Raw genomic sequence first — 17,775 nt, forward strand, 5'->3', positions numbered from 1 at the left:
AACCTTCTTAAGGGGAAATTGATATTGAGGAAAATCAACTAAACGATTAAAATTGAGGAGAATTTATATTCATATATTAGAAAAAGCCTCCACAGAACATACACAATACCTATTAATAGTTCATTTAGAAAGATATATGACAATACGACTACTGAAATTAATATTAGCTTGCATAGTGAAATGATAAAACTTTTTGCACTGAAAACAATAATGGGCGCATTGCATTATTATCTATTTGCAAGGTTTGCACAAAGATAAATTAATTATATTTATAGCTGGAAAAGTTTACTCCTCTGGTTTCATACATACTATGACAACATTTATTATGCGTTGTTACTTCACTTAATGTAAAATACATATACCAATTCCGATCTATGTATATTATATTATATAATACATTATATGCATTATACAAACAGTTCGGATATCGGGTACCTATACAAACTTCTGAAACGAAGCCACAGGTGCATGATATATGTATTTTAGCATTTTTAGCGTTTATGTTGTATCACGTTTATATCAAGTATATCCACTCGTAGACTGTGATATAACATCCAATATTAAAACTGTCAGTGATCTATTGTGATCCTACAATATAGCAAACGTGCGTTATATTTGGCTCGCAGGCGCGCACACAGAAAAATGATATGGGGTCGGTCTATTGCGTAAGAAAATCGATTTAGGCGGCGGAAGAGGGCGGGGTTCACAAAATCGAACAGCTACTTAGTTTCTCGTTGTTTCAACCGTGGATCCGCGCAATTTACGGGTGAATTAAGCATACCCAGACACTCCGCACTTTGAGTATAGCCAGTGACGTCTTTAGACAAATTGCCGCCCCATTTTTATACAGTATTTTTATCATCCTTTTATGACTCCATTATCTACGAAAAATTTTGTATGGATACGAGTACAATATATATTATATACCCACCACTACAGTTAGTAAGTCAGACTGTAATTATTCGCAAATCTGCACGTTTCGCCAAGGATGTCAAAAGGCAACGGAAGTAAACTAGATATCGCGAACCCGGTAAAAAATTTACAGTCCTGTTAAACCTTTTATGTTAATTAATACATTTTGTTTCCAACCAGTGAGCTGATTTTTTAATTGAAAGATATTTTTGTTATTACTAAGTTTAGGTAGCTATTTCTACATTTACCCAATGATTCTCCTCGATTTGCCGCCCTTCGAGTAGCTGCCGCCCCCAAGCGACGCTCAATCTGCCTACCCCCACCGGACGTCACTGAGTATAGCGATGAAGATCTGGTTTGTAATTATAACTATGGGGCTCACCGACGAGCTTTTGCGACATATCGCATCCACAAGGGGTTGTCGAATGCGCGTGGCATAACGACCATAATTATTGATATATTAATTAGTGTCCGTTTCTATCTTGTCTTTTGGACATGTCAGAATATTACAGCAAACACCAGAAGCCTTAGGTGGTTGCACCAAATCATCTCAAGTCTCTCACTAACACAGGGCTTTATGTCGTAGAATGTAGAGATGAAAGGGCCAATCCGTTGATAATTCTATTCGATAACCAAATCATTCGGGTCGTGATCATGTCATGAGGTCCTGGCGAAGAATCGATGGAGTAGTATTCCATTCACCTATTTCTCCCTTTTTTTCATTCTTGAGGGGGGAGGGTCGGGACCCTAAACCCCCTCCCCACGTATGTGCCCCTGTTACTCATATTAAATGCACCCTGAATCACACATGTATGTTGTTGCAAAGGGCAATAGTACGTTCAGTGCTACGTTTACTAATATCGGCATTTTTTTAAAATTTCATCCAGAATTCTCACAACGACTCGGTGGTTTCGATAAAACTGCATCGAAGTGCATCGTCACTGTTGTTATATCAATAATGTTGTTTTGTTGAGAATATTTTGTGTACCACTAATGCCAATCGACCCAATTTTGGGTCGCGACCCGTAGGTTAAGAACCGCTGCTTTAAACTATCGATCCGTCTATGCTTCATGCGTATTAATTCTAATTACGTTATCTGAGGTGTTTTAAATTTCGTATATAATTAATTATTATCGTAATATACATACCTATATTTATCTGTATTGTATTATCAACAATATTAATTTAATTTATTCGAAAAATAAGGCAGATCGAAAAATTAGAGCAAGAGTTAATTTGTCATTAACTAACATTTCGTTAAAAATATATATTTATAATATAAAAGTCTTTATTTTTTCCATTTACAGCATTTTTTGTTTTCTTTGTCACTTTTAGCCTTAGGATTAACTGTTATAAAATGACCATATTATTACTATACTTACCTCTAAATTCATAACTATACATTAGTGTTATTGTTATTAGTATTCAAAGTTTAAATAGTATTTACTAGTATTTTCATATTAACAATTTTTTAATGGTGTAAAAAGAAATCGTTATATTATAATAATAATATGTTCCAGGTGACATGACATAGTTAAGTTCTAAGAAAGAAAAATATATATATATTCTCAGTATTTTAAGATGTTTATGATTTGTTGGGGAAGTTTGTTTACGCCGACCATAACAACAAATAAATCAAAAGATACCCGAGCAGATTAAAAAAAATCTCCATACATGAAATTATGTAAACCGGTTTTAGGAGGTAGATTTTAAGGCAAGAATGCATCTCTCATTCAAAATAATATCGGGTAAGTATATTTTTTGCAGGACTTCATAATAATTGTACCTATGCAGCCAAAATATCTTTCTTTCCTTTTAAAAAATAACCAACCATTTTAATCCAAATATATTTAAAATGTGTATTCTTCTATACCAAAAGGTTTCTTTTGCGAGGCATTGACACCGAATACAATATACCTAATATGACAGTTTAAAATGTTAATTATTTAAAAGAATACAATGTATTTTATTTTTTTACTAGCCGAAGTATCCAAGCTTTGCATGAAATCGCTTCATTGGTCGATATACATTTATATATTATCTGTATCTAGGCATACAACATTCTGTTTTTTAAATTCTATTTTATTGTTTAATTTGTGTGCTTTTTTTAAAAAAAATATTGTTGTTTTTTATTTTATTTCTTTTGTATAAAACTATTTTTTGCTTTGTATTTTTTCTCTACCTTGTTTTTTCTCTAAAGCGTCAATTACATCGAGTTACGAGCTGTTTGTTGGCGAATTTACAATCTGCCTGTAAAGTTGCCCAGTGTCATCATCGAACAAGCTAACAAGCAGATTGTAAACACTCTACCGAGAAAAGTTGAAAGCCGGTTAACTTTACACGCTACACGCCGGTGTGTGGGCCTACTGCGTCTGCGCAGTAGAGCGCAGTAGCAACCTTTCTGTAAAAAATCGAACTACGTTCTGCCAAAATATTTGTGGCTTCTCAACGAATGGAAAGTTTTGTGTGTCATCATCATAATCGCAGTAGCTGAATCGCCCGCTTTTAAATTAGCCAACAAACAGCTCGTAAAGTAGCTCAATGTAATTGACGCATAGCTGATTACTTGAAACTTTTATTCTAAATGTCATGTTGTGAACGTCCTGAATTAATAATTTGTTATGAAATAAACGCGTATTTTTTTTTTAAATAAATAAATAAACATGTCAAAATGAAAATCATTCTTACAGCCAAGTCAAACAAAAGAAATTAAAATCGAATCAAAAAAATTCAAACTTAATCAGTCGTGAATATTCAAAATTGGAATTGACAGGAAACGTAAATTGAAGAAACAAAATTTGTATTTTTATGTGCATATGTCAGTTGGTGCGTAAGTAAGAAATGTAAATCAAACTAACATATTATATTATATTTACTTATACCTATACTATATGATTTAGAAAATAATGGTGTAGCAGGACAGCGATTGGACAATGCGCCACGGTATACAATAAAATACACAGCATACAATTCTTATAACAAGGTAGGTATATAATACATACATAAAATATAGAAAAATTACTTAATTTCTAATGAAAGGTAATATAATATTGTATTACAGAGAAAGTAAATGTGAAAATTCAAGAAAATATTCACAAAAACTTTGATAAAAATAGATCAAACATATTATCTGTACGATACACATCATTATTAAACATCATATCTGTTGTCTAATGGGTAACATGAAGACCATAGAAACAGGAAGCCTAATACTCACTTGTTATTGGTAAAAAATGCGATTGAATACAGCTAAAAACCCCAATGATAAATGAAGAAAAAATAATCTCTAGTCGGCCTGCGCGGTGTTACAAAACAGGGAGTTGAAGCAGACCCTTTTTTGAGTTGCTCCGCTCCAGCTTCGCTCCGGGACCTAATGCTTGCTCCAGCTCCGCTCCAAGGTTTGCTCCGCTTCGGATAAAAAGTTTTTATATGTATTATATGTATACAAATAAAAAAAAATACGTAGTTTAGAAGTAAAGCTTATTATTCGTCTTTTCATTATTAATTATATGAAACAATATTGCCGACAGCATAACGTACTTTCATTATCTGCCTCTTTTGTCAAAAAGTGAGGTAATTGTATCACTCGGCAGTGTTGCCGTATTTCAGATAATAAAATTGCAGTGTTACAAAGTGTTAAATATAATATTTTCATTGGATTTTAGGATGAAAATTTAGTAATAAAAAAAAAAACATCCGGAGCAGCGGAGTACTATAAATTTTCGGTGCTCCGGGTAAAACCCCATTGCTCCACTGCACCGAGCTCCGCTCCAACGCTCTGGTACAAAACGTCCGAATGGCAGACCAGAATTCGAAAAGTAAGCCGCTGGCTCAAGGAAAAAGTTCAGTTTTGAGAAAGTAGGTGCATGTCAACGCAATGTACAAATGATGAAGAGGAAAGGAATAAGTAGGTACTTAGGGATACTATATTAAATAATTAATACTAACATCAGTTCTGTCCTTATTATTATCAAAAAAACCCAAAACTGAGTCATAAGAATAAATCAATACATATTCATCTAATATTAAATTAATAGGTAGCCTTTATTTACCTGTGAGTCTAGAAAATTGTTCAAGCTTACACTTCCGGCGCTGCTGCTGTCTTCAGTGTCGGTTTCGATCCACAACGGAGAGGAGTATTTAAAATATTGCGCAGACATTTTTTTTTGTACAATTAATATTGTACCTACTAATCACATCTTATTATATTAACATTATCCAAATATTCATGGCAGTACATTTCCTTTTACGTTTACTTTACTATCTAAGAAAAAAAAATTAGATAATAATGGTGACTTTTTGTCAATAATTCGATTCCGCGTATTCAAGGTAAAAACAAAACTTCAAACGTAAAAACGTACGAAGTTATGTCATTGTTGCATTGAAATAAAGTATTACTTAACAGTAGTTTTGTATCAATAAGAAAAGATTTTTTAAACACGTTGTGAACCTTATTATTTCAAATAAAACTAAAAAATATATTCTAAAGATTTTTTTAATTTAGGAAATGTTTATGATGTATTTTTTGCAATTGCAATAAAGTACCTCTTACATAACAACTTGTTACACAATAATTGATTTGCTACTTACAATCTAGCTAGATATAATAACGTATATGCCATATTATAATTTAGTACTATCATACGTCTTCGATTTGCCAGTTTTATTGAGTTTTTTTTTACTGCAGTTGTTATCAACTATTTTACATCATTACGCCTTTCTAAAAAATATCTATTGATTGCACTTCAGCTTTCAATTTTGTTAGGTAGGTGTGTGAAATAAGTTTTTCTAGAATCATAACGTCATCAAAAGAAAACAAACAGTGTTTTAATAAAAAATAAGTTGAAATATTTGAACTGGCGTTTACGTGGGATATTAGTAATTAGTATGTAAATGACTCAGTTGTAAAATTAATAAAAATAATTTACTATGAATAAATAATTGTATCCTCAACTAAACTTATTTTATAATATTAGGTATTAGATAACAAACATGTTTACGTTTCCCGTTGATATAATATGATAATAACCTCATTAAGATATTATATATTATTATTATTATCCGGTATACAAATATATCGATACCATATTTCAATAACGAAACAACTCAAAAAATCGGTACTGTTCGGTTATACGGATTACAGCGGAAAACGCATTTTGAAAATAGCCGATAAACTGGATTATTTGTTAGTTTGGGTTAGTTTAGGTTAGGTTAGGTTGGGTTAGGTTAGGTTAGGTTAGGTTAGGTTAGGTTTGATTAGGTTAACCTAACAAATAATCCAGTTTATCGGCTATTTTCAAAATGTGTTTTCCGCTGTATTCCGTATAACCGAACAGTACCAAAAAATCTTGTTCTAAGACCTAAGATAATGGTGTTTGTTTTTTTTTTGCAGAAATTCTCATATTTATATTTTAAAGCCTTTATTTTGGGGAAATGTATGTTTTTAAATTTAGTTCAGTGGAATTGAGCAATGCACAATTAAACTTTACAGTTTAATAAGGAAATAACCCAGACTCGGTATACCTATAATTAAATTAATGATTAATATCAGAAAGGGTTATTCGATTTTATGACACATTGAAGAAACTTTTGACTTTTTTGCTGAATTATAAAGAGAAGACTTGTCTACATCGAATGGCATTACTCAAAACCTTGAAATTTTGAGTTGTTTCCTTATTGAAATAGGGTACTTATATAATACATATAAATATCAATTTATAATTATGTATTGCATGTTTTTTGGCTTATTAATAATTTACCTAGAACTACTGTGTCGTTGAGTGGTTCGATATACCTATCCAAAATTCGCTATGCTTCTAATTACAAAAGCACCTACCTATCTATATAATATCTACTATTGATGATTAATTTACAATTATTTAATTATAAACTATTATAAACTAAGATTAAAATTGCATAATCGTTATAGACGTTGATAATTTAATTTACTCTAATTGTAATCAAAGGCAGATAATACGTAATAATTATTAAAATCTTTAAACAATGACACTTGATTAATGATAATTTATACTTGACATGAAGGTTATTAAGAACTCGTTTAGTTTCACTTATAACTTAGAAATTTAGAATTACAATTCTAGCGTAACAATTCCACATTGGATTATTTAACACTTCGTAACTCGTGAAGCAGATCTTAACTTTTAACGGATTAACTGGGATTAACTTGTTAGTGGATACACACTGATTAATTAATTGATCAATCATATTGCCAGTAAAGAGGCATGGCAAGCTTCTCGTTGTCTCGGTGAAAAAGGATTTCTCCTACTAAATAAGACTCAACATAATGTTATTCTTGGCCGTCAGCGTCCAGCAAAACAGCTGGAGACGTGACTAAGTTAATTGTCTCGAAAATCGTCCATCGCAAATTGCCAGTTTAGGTCATACTTCCTTCACTATAAGTGGCGTGATCAACAATTTCGCACTTGAAACTCATACACTATCGTATTGTTAGTAACGTTTCTACAGTGTATCATAATATGTCTTCGAATTGATTGCAGTGTACCCGTGGGGGCGGTTCTGACACCCGAACCTAACATCAGAAACAAACATTAGAAACAAAAACTTGAAAGAAAATATGATGCCGCACTTGCTTCCATCGGATTTTGCGGATGTGCTTTACCGTTTTAGCCACCTACGTCATATCTAATTACGACGAAATTAACTTATAGCATGCAATTGAAGTGCCTTGACTGGTTTTTATGGTTTGTATCATGATACCAATAATATATAGATTACCTTGGTTACTAGCCAACATCAGGTATGTCTCCAAATTTTAGTCTCAGCGTACTTGCACTTGCTAATAATTTAATAGTGTATTTATTTTGTTTATTCAACGGATAATTTAAAAAAAAATGAGAATGTAACTCTTTTTATTGAACGTGCAATATGTACATACATAGGTACATTGTATTTTCAATAAAACAATGTTTCACTCCCAAATCTCCTGAACTATTCATGAAATAAAAAAAATGTTTATTACGTTATTTGACACTGTCACGGTAATATCGCTGCTTTGTTTTATTCCATGTATGCGTTCATTCATTTAACTATTCCACATTTCTCCACACTCAAGAATCGTACCTTCCTACAGACGGCAATCCACTTCTCATATTTTGTGTTCCCTAGTTTGCTATAGTATATCGCTATGCTTTTCGATGGCATGGAGATATATAAGCTAAACCAGGAAATATCACGGCAAGTTGAGGACTTCCCTAGACTGACAGGGAGATTAGTGATTAGTGGGAGATTACCTCAAACAAATGTGGAAAGACCGAAAAGTTCTGCATAGCATAAAACCAGAAAACTACAGTACACCGGCAATATTATGAGAGGACAAGAGAACATCATTCTCCAACGTATCATCCAAAGGAACAACGGTTTACGTAATTAGTAGAAGACAATCTATTTCTTGGTTTAAGATATTCCATGATTAGTAGCTCCACCAAAATCTTCCGCGAGGTGGACGATAAAATGAAGATTGCCCTGATGGTGGCAGACACAGAACAAATAGGGGGTGGCACAAACAAGGGTGCGTGGATGGTTACCCCACTCCCCAATATCTCTCAAGCGATATCCTCTATTATTTTAATCATCATCATCATCAGCCTGAATCTATCCACTGCTGGATGAAGGCCTCTTCAAGTTGCTTCCACTTCTCTCGGTCCTGTGCATTGCGTTGCCACGTACTTCCGCAGAACTTTATCATTTCATCGATCCAGCGGCCTCTAGGTCTACCTTGTGGACGTTTTGTACATCTTGGATACCACTGGATGACTAGATTTGTCCAACGATTGTCTCTTCTTCGAGCTATGTGTCCAGCCCATCTCCGTTTAAGGCTTTTAATAATTTCTATTACATCGCAAACCCTTGTCTGCTTCCTTATCCACTCATTCCTCTTTTTGTCCTTTCGCGTTATGCCCAGCATGCACCTCTCCATACCACGTTGTGCTACTCTGTCTAAGTTTCTGGATCTCTCTTTTACTTAGGGTCCATGTTTCACACGCATATGTCATCACGGGAAGCACACACTGGTTGAATACTGCGCTTTAGGCACAGTAGAAGGTCACTTTTGAAGATATTATTCAGGCGGCCAAAAGCACTCCAGCCTAGCTTTACTCAGCGAACAATTTCATTAAATATACATCCATCTATAGACACTTGTTGTCCCAGATAGATGTAGCTTTTCACCTGTTCGAGCTGAGTGCCATTGATGAGGATCTCTTTTTGGCCTGCAAAGCAGTTGAACGTGACTTTCGTCTTTGTTACATTTATTTTCAAACCTACTTTGTTGCTTACTTCAGCGAGTTCCTGCATTCTGCTTTGGAGGTCTTCTGAGTCTTGCGAGAAAATTACTAAGTCATCGGTAAAGCGCAGATGACTCAGGTATTCTCCATTTATGGGGATCCCTTTGTCATTCCAGTCAAGTTGCCTGAATAAGTCTTCAAGGGTAGCTGTAAATAGTTTAGGTGAGATTGTATCACCTTGTCGGACTCCTTTGCTGATAGGAAATCTGCGAGATGGTTTATGGAGATTTACAGATGCTGTTGCGCTACTGTATATATTATTGAAAATATTTATATAGCGCCCAGGGATTCCTTGTTTTCTGAGTGCGTCGAGTATTGAACATTTCTTTATCGAATCAAACGCCTTCTCATAGTCTATAAAACCCATGCATAGTGGCAGTTTGTATTCCTGGTACCGCTCTATGATTTCTCTGACGACTTGGATATGGTCCATAGTGCTGTATTCTCCTCTAAATCCGGCTTGTTCTCTCGGTTGGTTCTCGTCTAGTACATTTTGTAGACGGTTTGAGAGAATTTTTGTGAACGTCTTGTAGAGAATAGAGAGTAGACTTATTGGACGATAATTTGCTAGGTCTTCTCTGTCACCTTTTTGTGAAGAATGACAATGCTGGCATTTTTCCATACCTCTGGGACATCCTCTTTGCATATGCAGGCTGTGAACAATTGTGCAAGTACTTCATTTGCATCCTTTCCCGCTTTTTTGAGGATATCTATCGTTAAACCGTCTTCCCCGGGGGCTTTCCCACTTTTCATGTAATTTAAAGCATGGGTTACTTCCCAGGATGTGATTTCGGGAGTATGGTCTTCCGAATTTCCATTTCTCTGAAGATCTAAGTCTATAGTCGTATTGTCAGTGTCATCACTGTAGAGATCGCTGTAGAACTCTTCAACTCGGCTTAACAAGTGTTCCCAATTTCTGACGATAGAACCATCTTTTGCTTTTAGTGCTGTGATTTGACGTTTTCCTATCGACAAGCATTGCTTGTTTTTGTTTAAACTTCTGCCTGCTTTCACAATTGCTTGTATGAGGTTTACATTGAATTTACGAAGGTCTTCTCTAATCTTCCTTCGGAGGGTTTTGCAAAGTGATGAAAACTCCATATCGTTTTGTGCCTGTCTATTGCTCTTGGTTTTCCTTCTCTGCTCCATAAGATTCAATGTTGTCTTCGAAAGCTTGGTGGAAGGTGTAACTTCCGAGCTTTTTACGCCTGTTTTTTCTGCACATTGTAGAATAATATTCGTTATATCCTCCGCGTTGGATAGGGAAACGGTTTCGCTCTCATCTGAGAAAGCCGATAGTGCATTTTTGAGTTCATTTTGGAATTCAGTATTGTTCTGCAGGTATACGCGAGCATTTGACTTCTTCTGCAGTTTGGATCTTTCTGATTTGACGTTCAATCTTATCTTACATCTCACCATCCGGTGATCACTGCCGGTGTTAAACTGATTGATCGCCTTACAGTTTAAAAATGTATATTTTCTGTCAGTGAGCTGGTCCTTCCTGACGGGCTTCTCCACGTCCATTTACGTGTAGGTTTATGTTGAAAAAAGGAATTCATGATGTGAAGATTGTTGGTTTCAGCAAACTCCACAGGCATGTCCCCTCTACCATCCCTTGAGCCATGTCCGAAATGTCCGACCGCTACGTCATCTCTTTGGTATGATCCAATACGTGCATTGAAATCTCCCATTATGATGTTGAAGTGGCATTTACTTTTATTTTTCAAGGATGTTATTTCCTCGTAAAACTCTTCCACTTTTTCATCAGGATAGCTATGTGTCGGAGCATATACTTGCAAAATCTTAATCCGGTACCTAGCATTGATTTTAAGTATCACGCTTGCGACCCTGTCAGAAATGCAGTTGAACTCGACTATGCGGTCCCTCCAGGCTTTTTTGACAACAAATCCAACACCGCTCGTGCGTCCTTCATCGGTTCCTTTGGAATACAGCACATGTCCGCTTTGTGAAGTAATAATACTCTCACCTTTACGCCTTACTTCGCTGAGTCCGACAACATCCCAGTGGATATTCCGGAGCTCTTCTTGAAACCCTACAAGTTTGGCATCGCTGGACAATGTTCTTGCGTTATATGTAGCGATGGTCATCTGTTGGCAGCCTTTTCCGGGTCTCCGGGGATTGTTAGCACCCTCTGCCTTCCTTCGCTGATCGCTGCCGTGATCAGTATCAGGTTGGCCTCCGGAGAATGAGGGCCGGGTTTTAGAAGTTTTTGTTTTCATATGAAGGTTTTGGACATAACACATCACGCTGTCCAGACGGGTTGGTGTGTGGTTTTTCTGTCTGGGTGATCCTTCCCGTAGCCAAAGGTCTCTCGTTTTAAGGCGCCAGAGTTTCGCCTTGCACCCTTCTATATTTGCTACATATATGTTGCGTTATACAGCACATTATCTGCATTGCTCGGGGGACGCCACGCGGAGGCTAGAGATAGGATTTGCTGACTTTCTTGGACAGTGGCGTCTCAACATTTTTTATAAGTATACCTATTGGCATCAGTATACGTCATTGAGGCCATAGTCAGCCCTTGTCAGCCATTTTAATATTAATATTATATCAAAAATTCTCTCATAATATTTTCCTTATAATTCTTTTATTGTCTTATCTATTATATTCTGAATCACAAAGTTGTATGTAAGTAGGTATATTGTAACGTGAGTCTTTTTGAAATATATTATACCTATTAATTAAAATTTTATAGTACCATAGTTATCAGTTCATTTCCTATTGCCATTTTCTATACAAAGATTCTTTTCAGAAACCTTTTAATTGTTTGGAATGCTGTAGTAACCAAAACACCTTATCTAATAAGAATATATTAGGTATTATGCATTTTAAAATATAGTCTGAGTTAATCATTCAATTTGCTACCTTTTGGTATATGCCGGCCCTGGCGAAATGCAATTTACATAGGTAGTTATTAGGTAAAAATCCAGTTTTCGTAAATTATTAATAGTGAGTGGTAGATATTTTTAAAAAAATTATTAAAAAATGTTTTTTAGACTATTTTGCCGCCTCCTGAATCCTGGTGTGAACCCGGGTGTTGTGTACCCCCGAACGCCCCCGCTTTGTGCGCACGAGATTAAAAATATAATAATTACTATTTTACGTGTAGGTAGACCTACCGACATAATCATTACTCATTCATTAGTAAGTATGAAACAATGATACATTTAGTAGGTAAGTTTTCTTTGTGTACGTTCGGAGCTCATCCTACAAAAGATTTTTACTGATTGTCGTAAGTAAGTACGTACATCGTATAAATACACTTGCAAGATTGACATATGACCCATTTTATTCAATTTTCTCATCACCGAGGTGCGTTTATTCACTTCCCAGTGAATTAACTCTCATTATGATTTATAGAATTCACAATGAAGTGCATAAGAAGCATGTTTTGTGTATGTGCGTTTATTCATATTACCCCCTCTCAAGTGGAGCGTATTGCCAGCAAATTGCCGAGATATCTACCGTAAAAGTGGTTTAGAAGCATCATTTTGTTATTCATATAAGCGTTTGATATTATAATAGAATTAAGAACAGAGGAAAATATCACAAACTCATAGTCAAAGTTGAAAACACCTAGGTACCTATTGGGATTACGATTTTTATAAGAAAGTTCAATGATTTTTTTTGTTTACGGGCCATTTTGGTAAATGCTCAATAAGCCCAGAATAAGATAACAATTCGGAATTATTAACTTGGCTGGTCGACGATAAATAACAATAAAACAGGCGCTCACACAGAAAAATGGTTGGATGGTCTATTTTGAAAGAAATAGCCATAATAATAATATATCGTATTAATAAACCGCGGAATATCGCATATTTATAGTTACATACCCCATACCCACACACTCCGTACTTTGGGTACATACTTGGCCCGCTAGTATAACTTACTAAGTGTGTTCACCTACGAGTTATTGCGGGCTGTCGCGTCCACAATTGGTTATCGAATGCGATAATAAATAGGATCGTTAGTGTCCGTTTTTGTCATCCGTGCTGTATTGTCTTTTGGACATGCCGCTTTGGAATATGAAAGCAAACATTGGATGGATTGTTGCAGCAATTTATTACTGCCACGGGCATTGCGTGTCGTAGAATGCCAAAAGGGTAGGGCGAGCCTGTCGAGAAAACTGTTTGACAGTCAAATGACCCAGGACCCAGGTCACGATCCGCATTGAGGTCGTGAGGAAGAAGAAGACGTAATATTACCAAAATAATTTTTGTATTTTGTCCGTTTCAGGAAGGGGAATCCGGACTCGTACACCGCCCCCCCCCCGCTCTCTTGTGTGCGCGCCTACTATAACTAATATAATATAACTATCATTCGTCAATATATAAATAGATTTTTTTTAAATAAATACTTATTGGCAGCGCTTGAAATGAACCGAAGCAGAGTTCCGGTTCTTGAAAATCTTGAGACAAGCGCTCCATCTCGTAAAAAAAATAAATGGGTCCCGGTTCGTGAAAAGTAAATTTTATAACATGTGATATTATGCTACATTTTTTTTTTGTTTCGTTAAAATAATTATATTTTATTTTCACCGCGGCTCTGAGTGACGCGTTACCTGCTTTCATTTTCGGTAGATATGCATTTCAGAAATATATTTAGTTTTGAAGGTATGTATATGACAAGAACATCGAAAACATTAAATTTGAGCATTTTCGAAAAATTACCGAGCGCTCCGATTCATATTTTTTTTCCATTTCGTGCACTGCATTTTGGCTCTCCTGACTATTTGGTAAAATAAAAATTAGCCTCTTCGTATATAACTATTAGCTTTGAATCATTCTCAAATTTATACAGTAGATAGGTACATAAAATTGACAATAATATTGTCATAAATAATTATTATAAGTACATAATAATATATTTTATAATAAAAAAAAAATCAAGATAAAAACTTTTTATATAGGTACCACGTTTTTAAATTTTCTGTTGAATCATATATAAACTTGACAATTCTATGTATTAATAAATACTTTTTTTGTACTTGATAGAAATACTGAATAAATGTAGAAAACCTACTGAAATGTCATTTTGACATTTCATATTGAGTTCCATAATAACGCACGTATATATTAATAATTTAGTTGCTAGGACCCACTTAGCAACCAATAATAGTGTTTTACTTTTTACGAATTTTTTCCAAAATAACTTTCCATTCAAAACAGAATTAAATGAAAATGAATTCAATTCTGCGTAAATATGGCTAAAAGTATTAAAAGAATGCATTGTCATCGTGTTCTGATATATTCTAAAAGTTTCAAATGTCTAGCTAGTCGGGAAGTTAGTTAAAAATCTTCAATCGTCCAATACATATCTTGGACAAACAAGAAAAAATTTGTACTGGACGAACAAGAATACGAGCTAATAAAAACGTGGTAATAACAATTTTACTTAACAGCGTTGCGGCATCTAGCGGAATTGTTTGTAACCAATTTAAACAAAGAAAACTTGACTCGACTAAGATTGTGCATTTTAAAACACGCTGGTAGATATTTTTATGTAAAGGTTGGTAGACCCTAGGTTGGTAGTCCCTAGATGGACATGTATATTTTTAATAAAATAAAACAGTACATAGATGGTATTTGAATAATTATTTTCTTTTTTCCCATTAATGACTAGTTTTTTTTTTATTGAAATATACATTTTGGGGACACCTTTATACTATTATTTATTATTATGGTGGTCTGGTAACTTAAAAATACGGTGGCGGGTTATCCAAATATTAATAATTGGCTCAGACGGCGTCCGCTTTAGGGTCTCAGATTCACAGAGTCACAGTCTACGAGTATTGTATAAGTCCAAGTGAAGAGACGACTAGAGTATACATAATTTCAGGGCCGCAATTTATTTTGTGATTCGTCTACCCGGGGCGATAGTGTACAAAAAAAGTCATGATGCCAGCCCCGGAAGTGGTTGTGGCTCCCACTTCTCACCTCCGTAACCTAGTACCTACTTCATAGGCACCATGGCACCCCTCAGTTTAGTATGGATAATAATCACAGAACAGATTAATAAATAGAATTCTGATAGGCTATTCCCCAATACACTATATTTTGACGCAGCGTTTTTAATGTGTGTCATTCGAAAATGAACCACACATTATGGACATGCAATAGTGTGTATTGCAACTTCAAATACACCAATATTGAATGAGCTTCAGTGCATACAATGAGAGCAGTTGTCAGAACGAACGACAAGCATATTCTTTACACGTGTTTAAGTTTATCCCATATTCTTCCACACTCAAGATCGGTTGCCAGCTTCTCTACACCCGTTAGGTACCTATTTCGGTTCGTATACACTATTATCTCAGGTAGATGAATCACAAAATAAATGACGTCCCTCACGTTATATATATTGTGTATATTCAAGTCTTCTCTCCACATAGTCTAGTAAACAAATGTTTATTATTTTAACAACCTGAGGAACTTTAGTATTATACAAATTTAGCATGCGGTGCAACTTTGGGTTGTGTGTTTTTCACTTTTAAAATAAAATAATATATTCACAAAGTGCGGCATAAACTAAAACAAAGGTTAGTGGTGGGTGGTTAAATTAACAGACTCTTGTACGAGAAATGGTTGTTAGCCATTCAATTTAATACCACTTCACTGCATTTGTAAAAAATCATGTATATTTCAAGAAAAATGTTCTTTGGTTAATTAAGAATAGGACTGAAAAGGTACTCACATTGTTAGCTGGATGGTCCATATGCTGCTGTCTCAGCAGCTCTAACTCCACAGTATCTAATCCAGCCGGTAAAGAAATTGAATTTCTTCTAAGGCCTGCACTTCGCATTGTGACCCCATTCTCTGGCAGAGGTCCCGGACTGGAATCCTGGTCCTCGGAATCATCGTCATCAGTTGGACTGCTGAATCTCACTTCCACGACGTCTCCTTTGAACTTCATGTCCGGTTTTTCGTCTGGTTCCTCCTGTTCATCGTCAAAGTAAGGCAAACAGTTTGCTGATGGAGACTGCACAATGATCTGAGGAGTCGGAGGTGTGCCACTCCATTGCTTTGTTGGCTCTTCAGATATCGGTATCTTCAGGTGTAACTCAGACACTTTTCTTCTCTCCATATTTTATTAATATTAATATTAATTCTTGCTATTATTTTTATATATTTATTATTGTATTAATTTTGTATTTACATACATCACCATCTATCACTGTAATATTAAAGCATGTACGAGAAAACAATGTATTTTTATTACCAATTGCCGTCCATCAGCGGCACCTAGCGGGAAAATACGAAGCTTGCAATTTGTGACATTTTTTGTTGATAATAAATTTACAATAATTAGGGTCCCATTTTATTATTACCTATATACTCGTATTATTTTATGGTCATGTTTATTTAAAAAAATACATATTTAATTTTCTCTAGCGTATTGAAGTTTTTTGACTAATTCACAGTTTTTATGTTTTTTTATATTCATTTTTGAACGTAGTTATGCAGAATATAGCCAGTCTACAATATTTTCGAGCTGAGATAATGGCACTTTAGTAACAACATGATTATTAAAAATGTATGTAAACATGTAAAATGTCAAATTGTAAATAGTATTTTATTTCAATAATATTTTTTTGCGGCTTGGCTATTTTCAGCAGAATGTAGAGAAAACCTTCTCGCATCTGTCTATATCATATCTCATTTTTTTTATTTTTTGTGGACTGGCTACTTTCTGCATAACTATGTCCATTTTAAGTCGACTATAAAAAAAATGCAAATAAACTTGAAATCCTTTTTACTTATAGCATTCACATTGTCAAGCTGAAAATGTCTCTTTGATGCGGACGAAACCGGTTTTGATTATTATTTAACTAAGTAGAGTTACTACTTAGGTACTTACTACATATTGTGATTTATTTTAATTTATATAATAATATTTAGTTTCTGCCCTAGAGGTTTTTAAACCTCCCGAGTCCTGATAGTAAATCAAATAAATAAAATTAAAACTAATTATCGCGATGCTGTTTACTTATAATTTCATTTTTGACTTCACTTTATATTTTTTATGTTACCTACCTGGAAAAAGTCAATACTGCAATAGTAAGTAAAAACCTAATTTCTAATACTTCTATACATTCCCTATGTACATAAAAAAATATTATTTGGTCAAATAGTTACTATTTACAATGCAATTGAAATTTATTGTGTAGACGGCTATTATATAAATAAAGAACACGAATCATGATATCTGAATTTAGTACAAAATTATTACGTTGCTAAAAATATGTTATTTCAGTAAATTTTCTATTGTAAAGCAGAAATTACTCGTATGTTTATGGTTACATGAAAGTTGTACGTATGCCGTTCATCATCGGACACTTATTCGTGCGCCGCAGTACGTGAAACATGAGTTCGTATAAGATTTTATCAAATGACGAGTTCTTCGTTGAACATTTCACCGTGGAATACATTTGTACGTATCTTACAAAATGCGGCGATAGTTTACAAATAGTACTGTTCCAATTAGATTAACCCTAACCTAGCCTAACCTAACCTA

At 34.6% G+C, this 17,775-nt stretch overlaps 1 protein-coding gene across 2 annotated transcripts in view; it reads right to left on the reverse strand.

Annotated features, from left to right (window-relative positions):
• LOC147072854 (alpha-galactosidase MYORG) overlaps positions 1–17,775 on the reverse strand; it is a 120,054-nt gene that overhangs the window by 90,602 nt on the left and 11,677 nt on the right. Inside the window, exons 1-2 of one of the 2 annotated variants that reach the window (XM_085945919.1) lie at positions 6,945–7,024; positions 4,966–5,177 (exon numbers count right to left, since the gene is read on the reverse strand). In XM_085945919.1, the coding sequence (XP_085802045.1) occupies positions 4,966–5,073 (108 nt within the window). In that variant the 5' untranslated portion in view covers positions 5,074–5,177; positions 6,945–7,024. Of the gene's footprint in view, positions 1–4,965; positions 5,178–6,944; positions 7,025–15,954; positions 16,435–17,775 lie in introns of those variants that run through there. The other variant, XM_085945917.1, reaches the window with a different exon arrangement.

Source organism: Rhyacophila brunnea, unplaced genomic scaffold, assembly GCF_057557595.1.
Source record: "Rhyacophila brunnea isolate RB1 unplaced genomic scaffold, BYU_Rbru_1.0 scaffold_19, whole genome shotgun sequence".
NCBI lineage: Eukaryota > Metazoa > Arthropoda > Insecta > Trichoptera > Rhyacophilidae > Rhyacophila > Rhyacophila brunnea.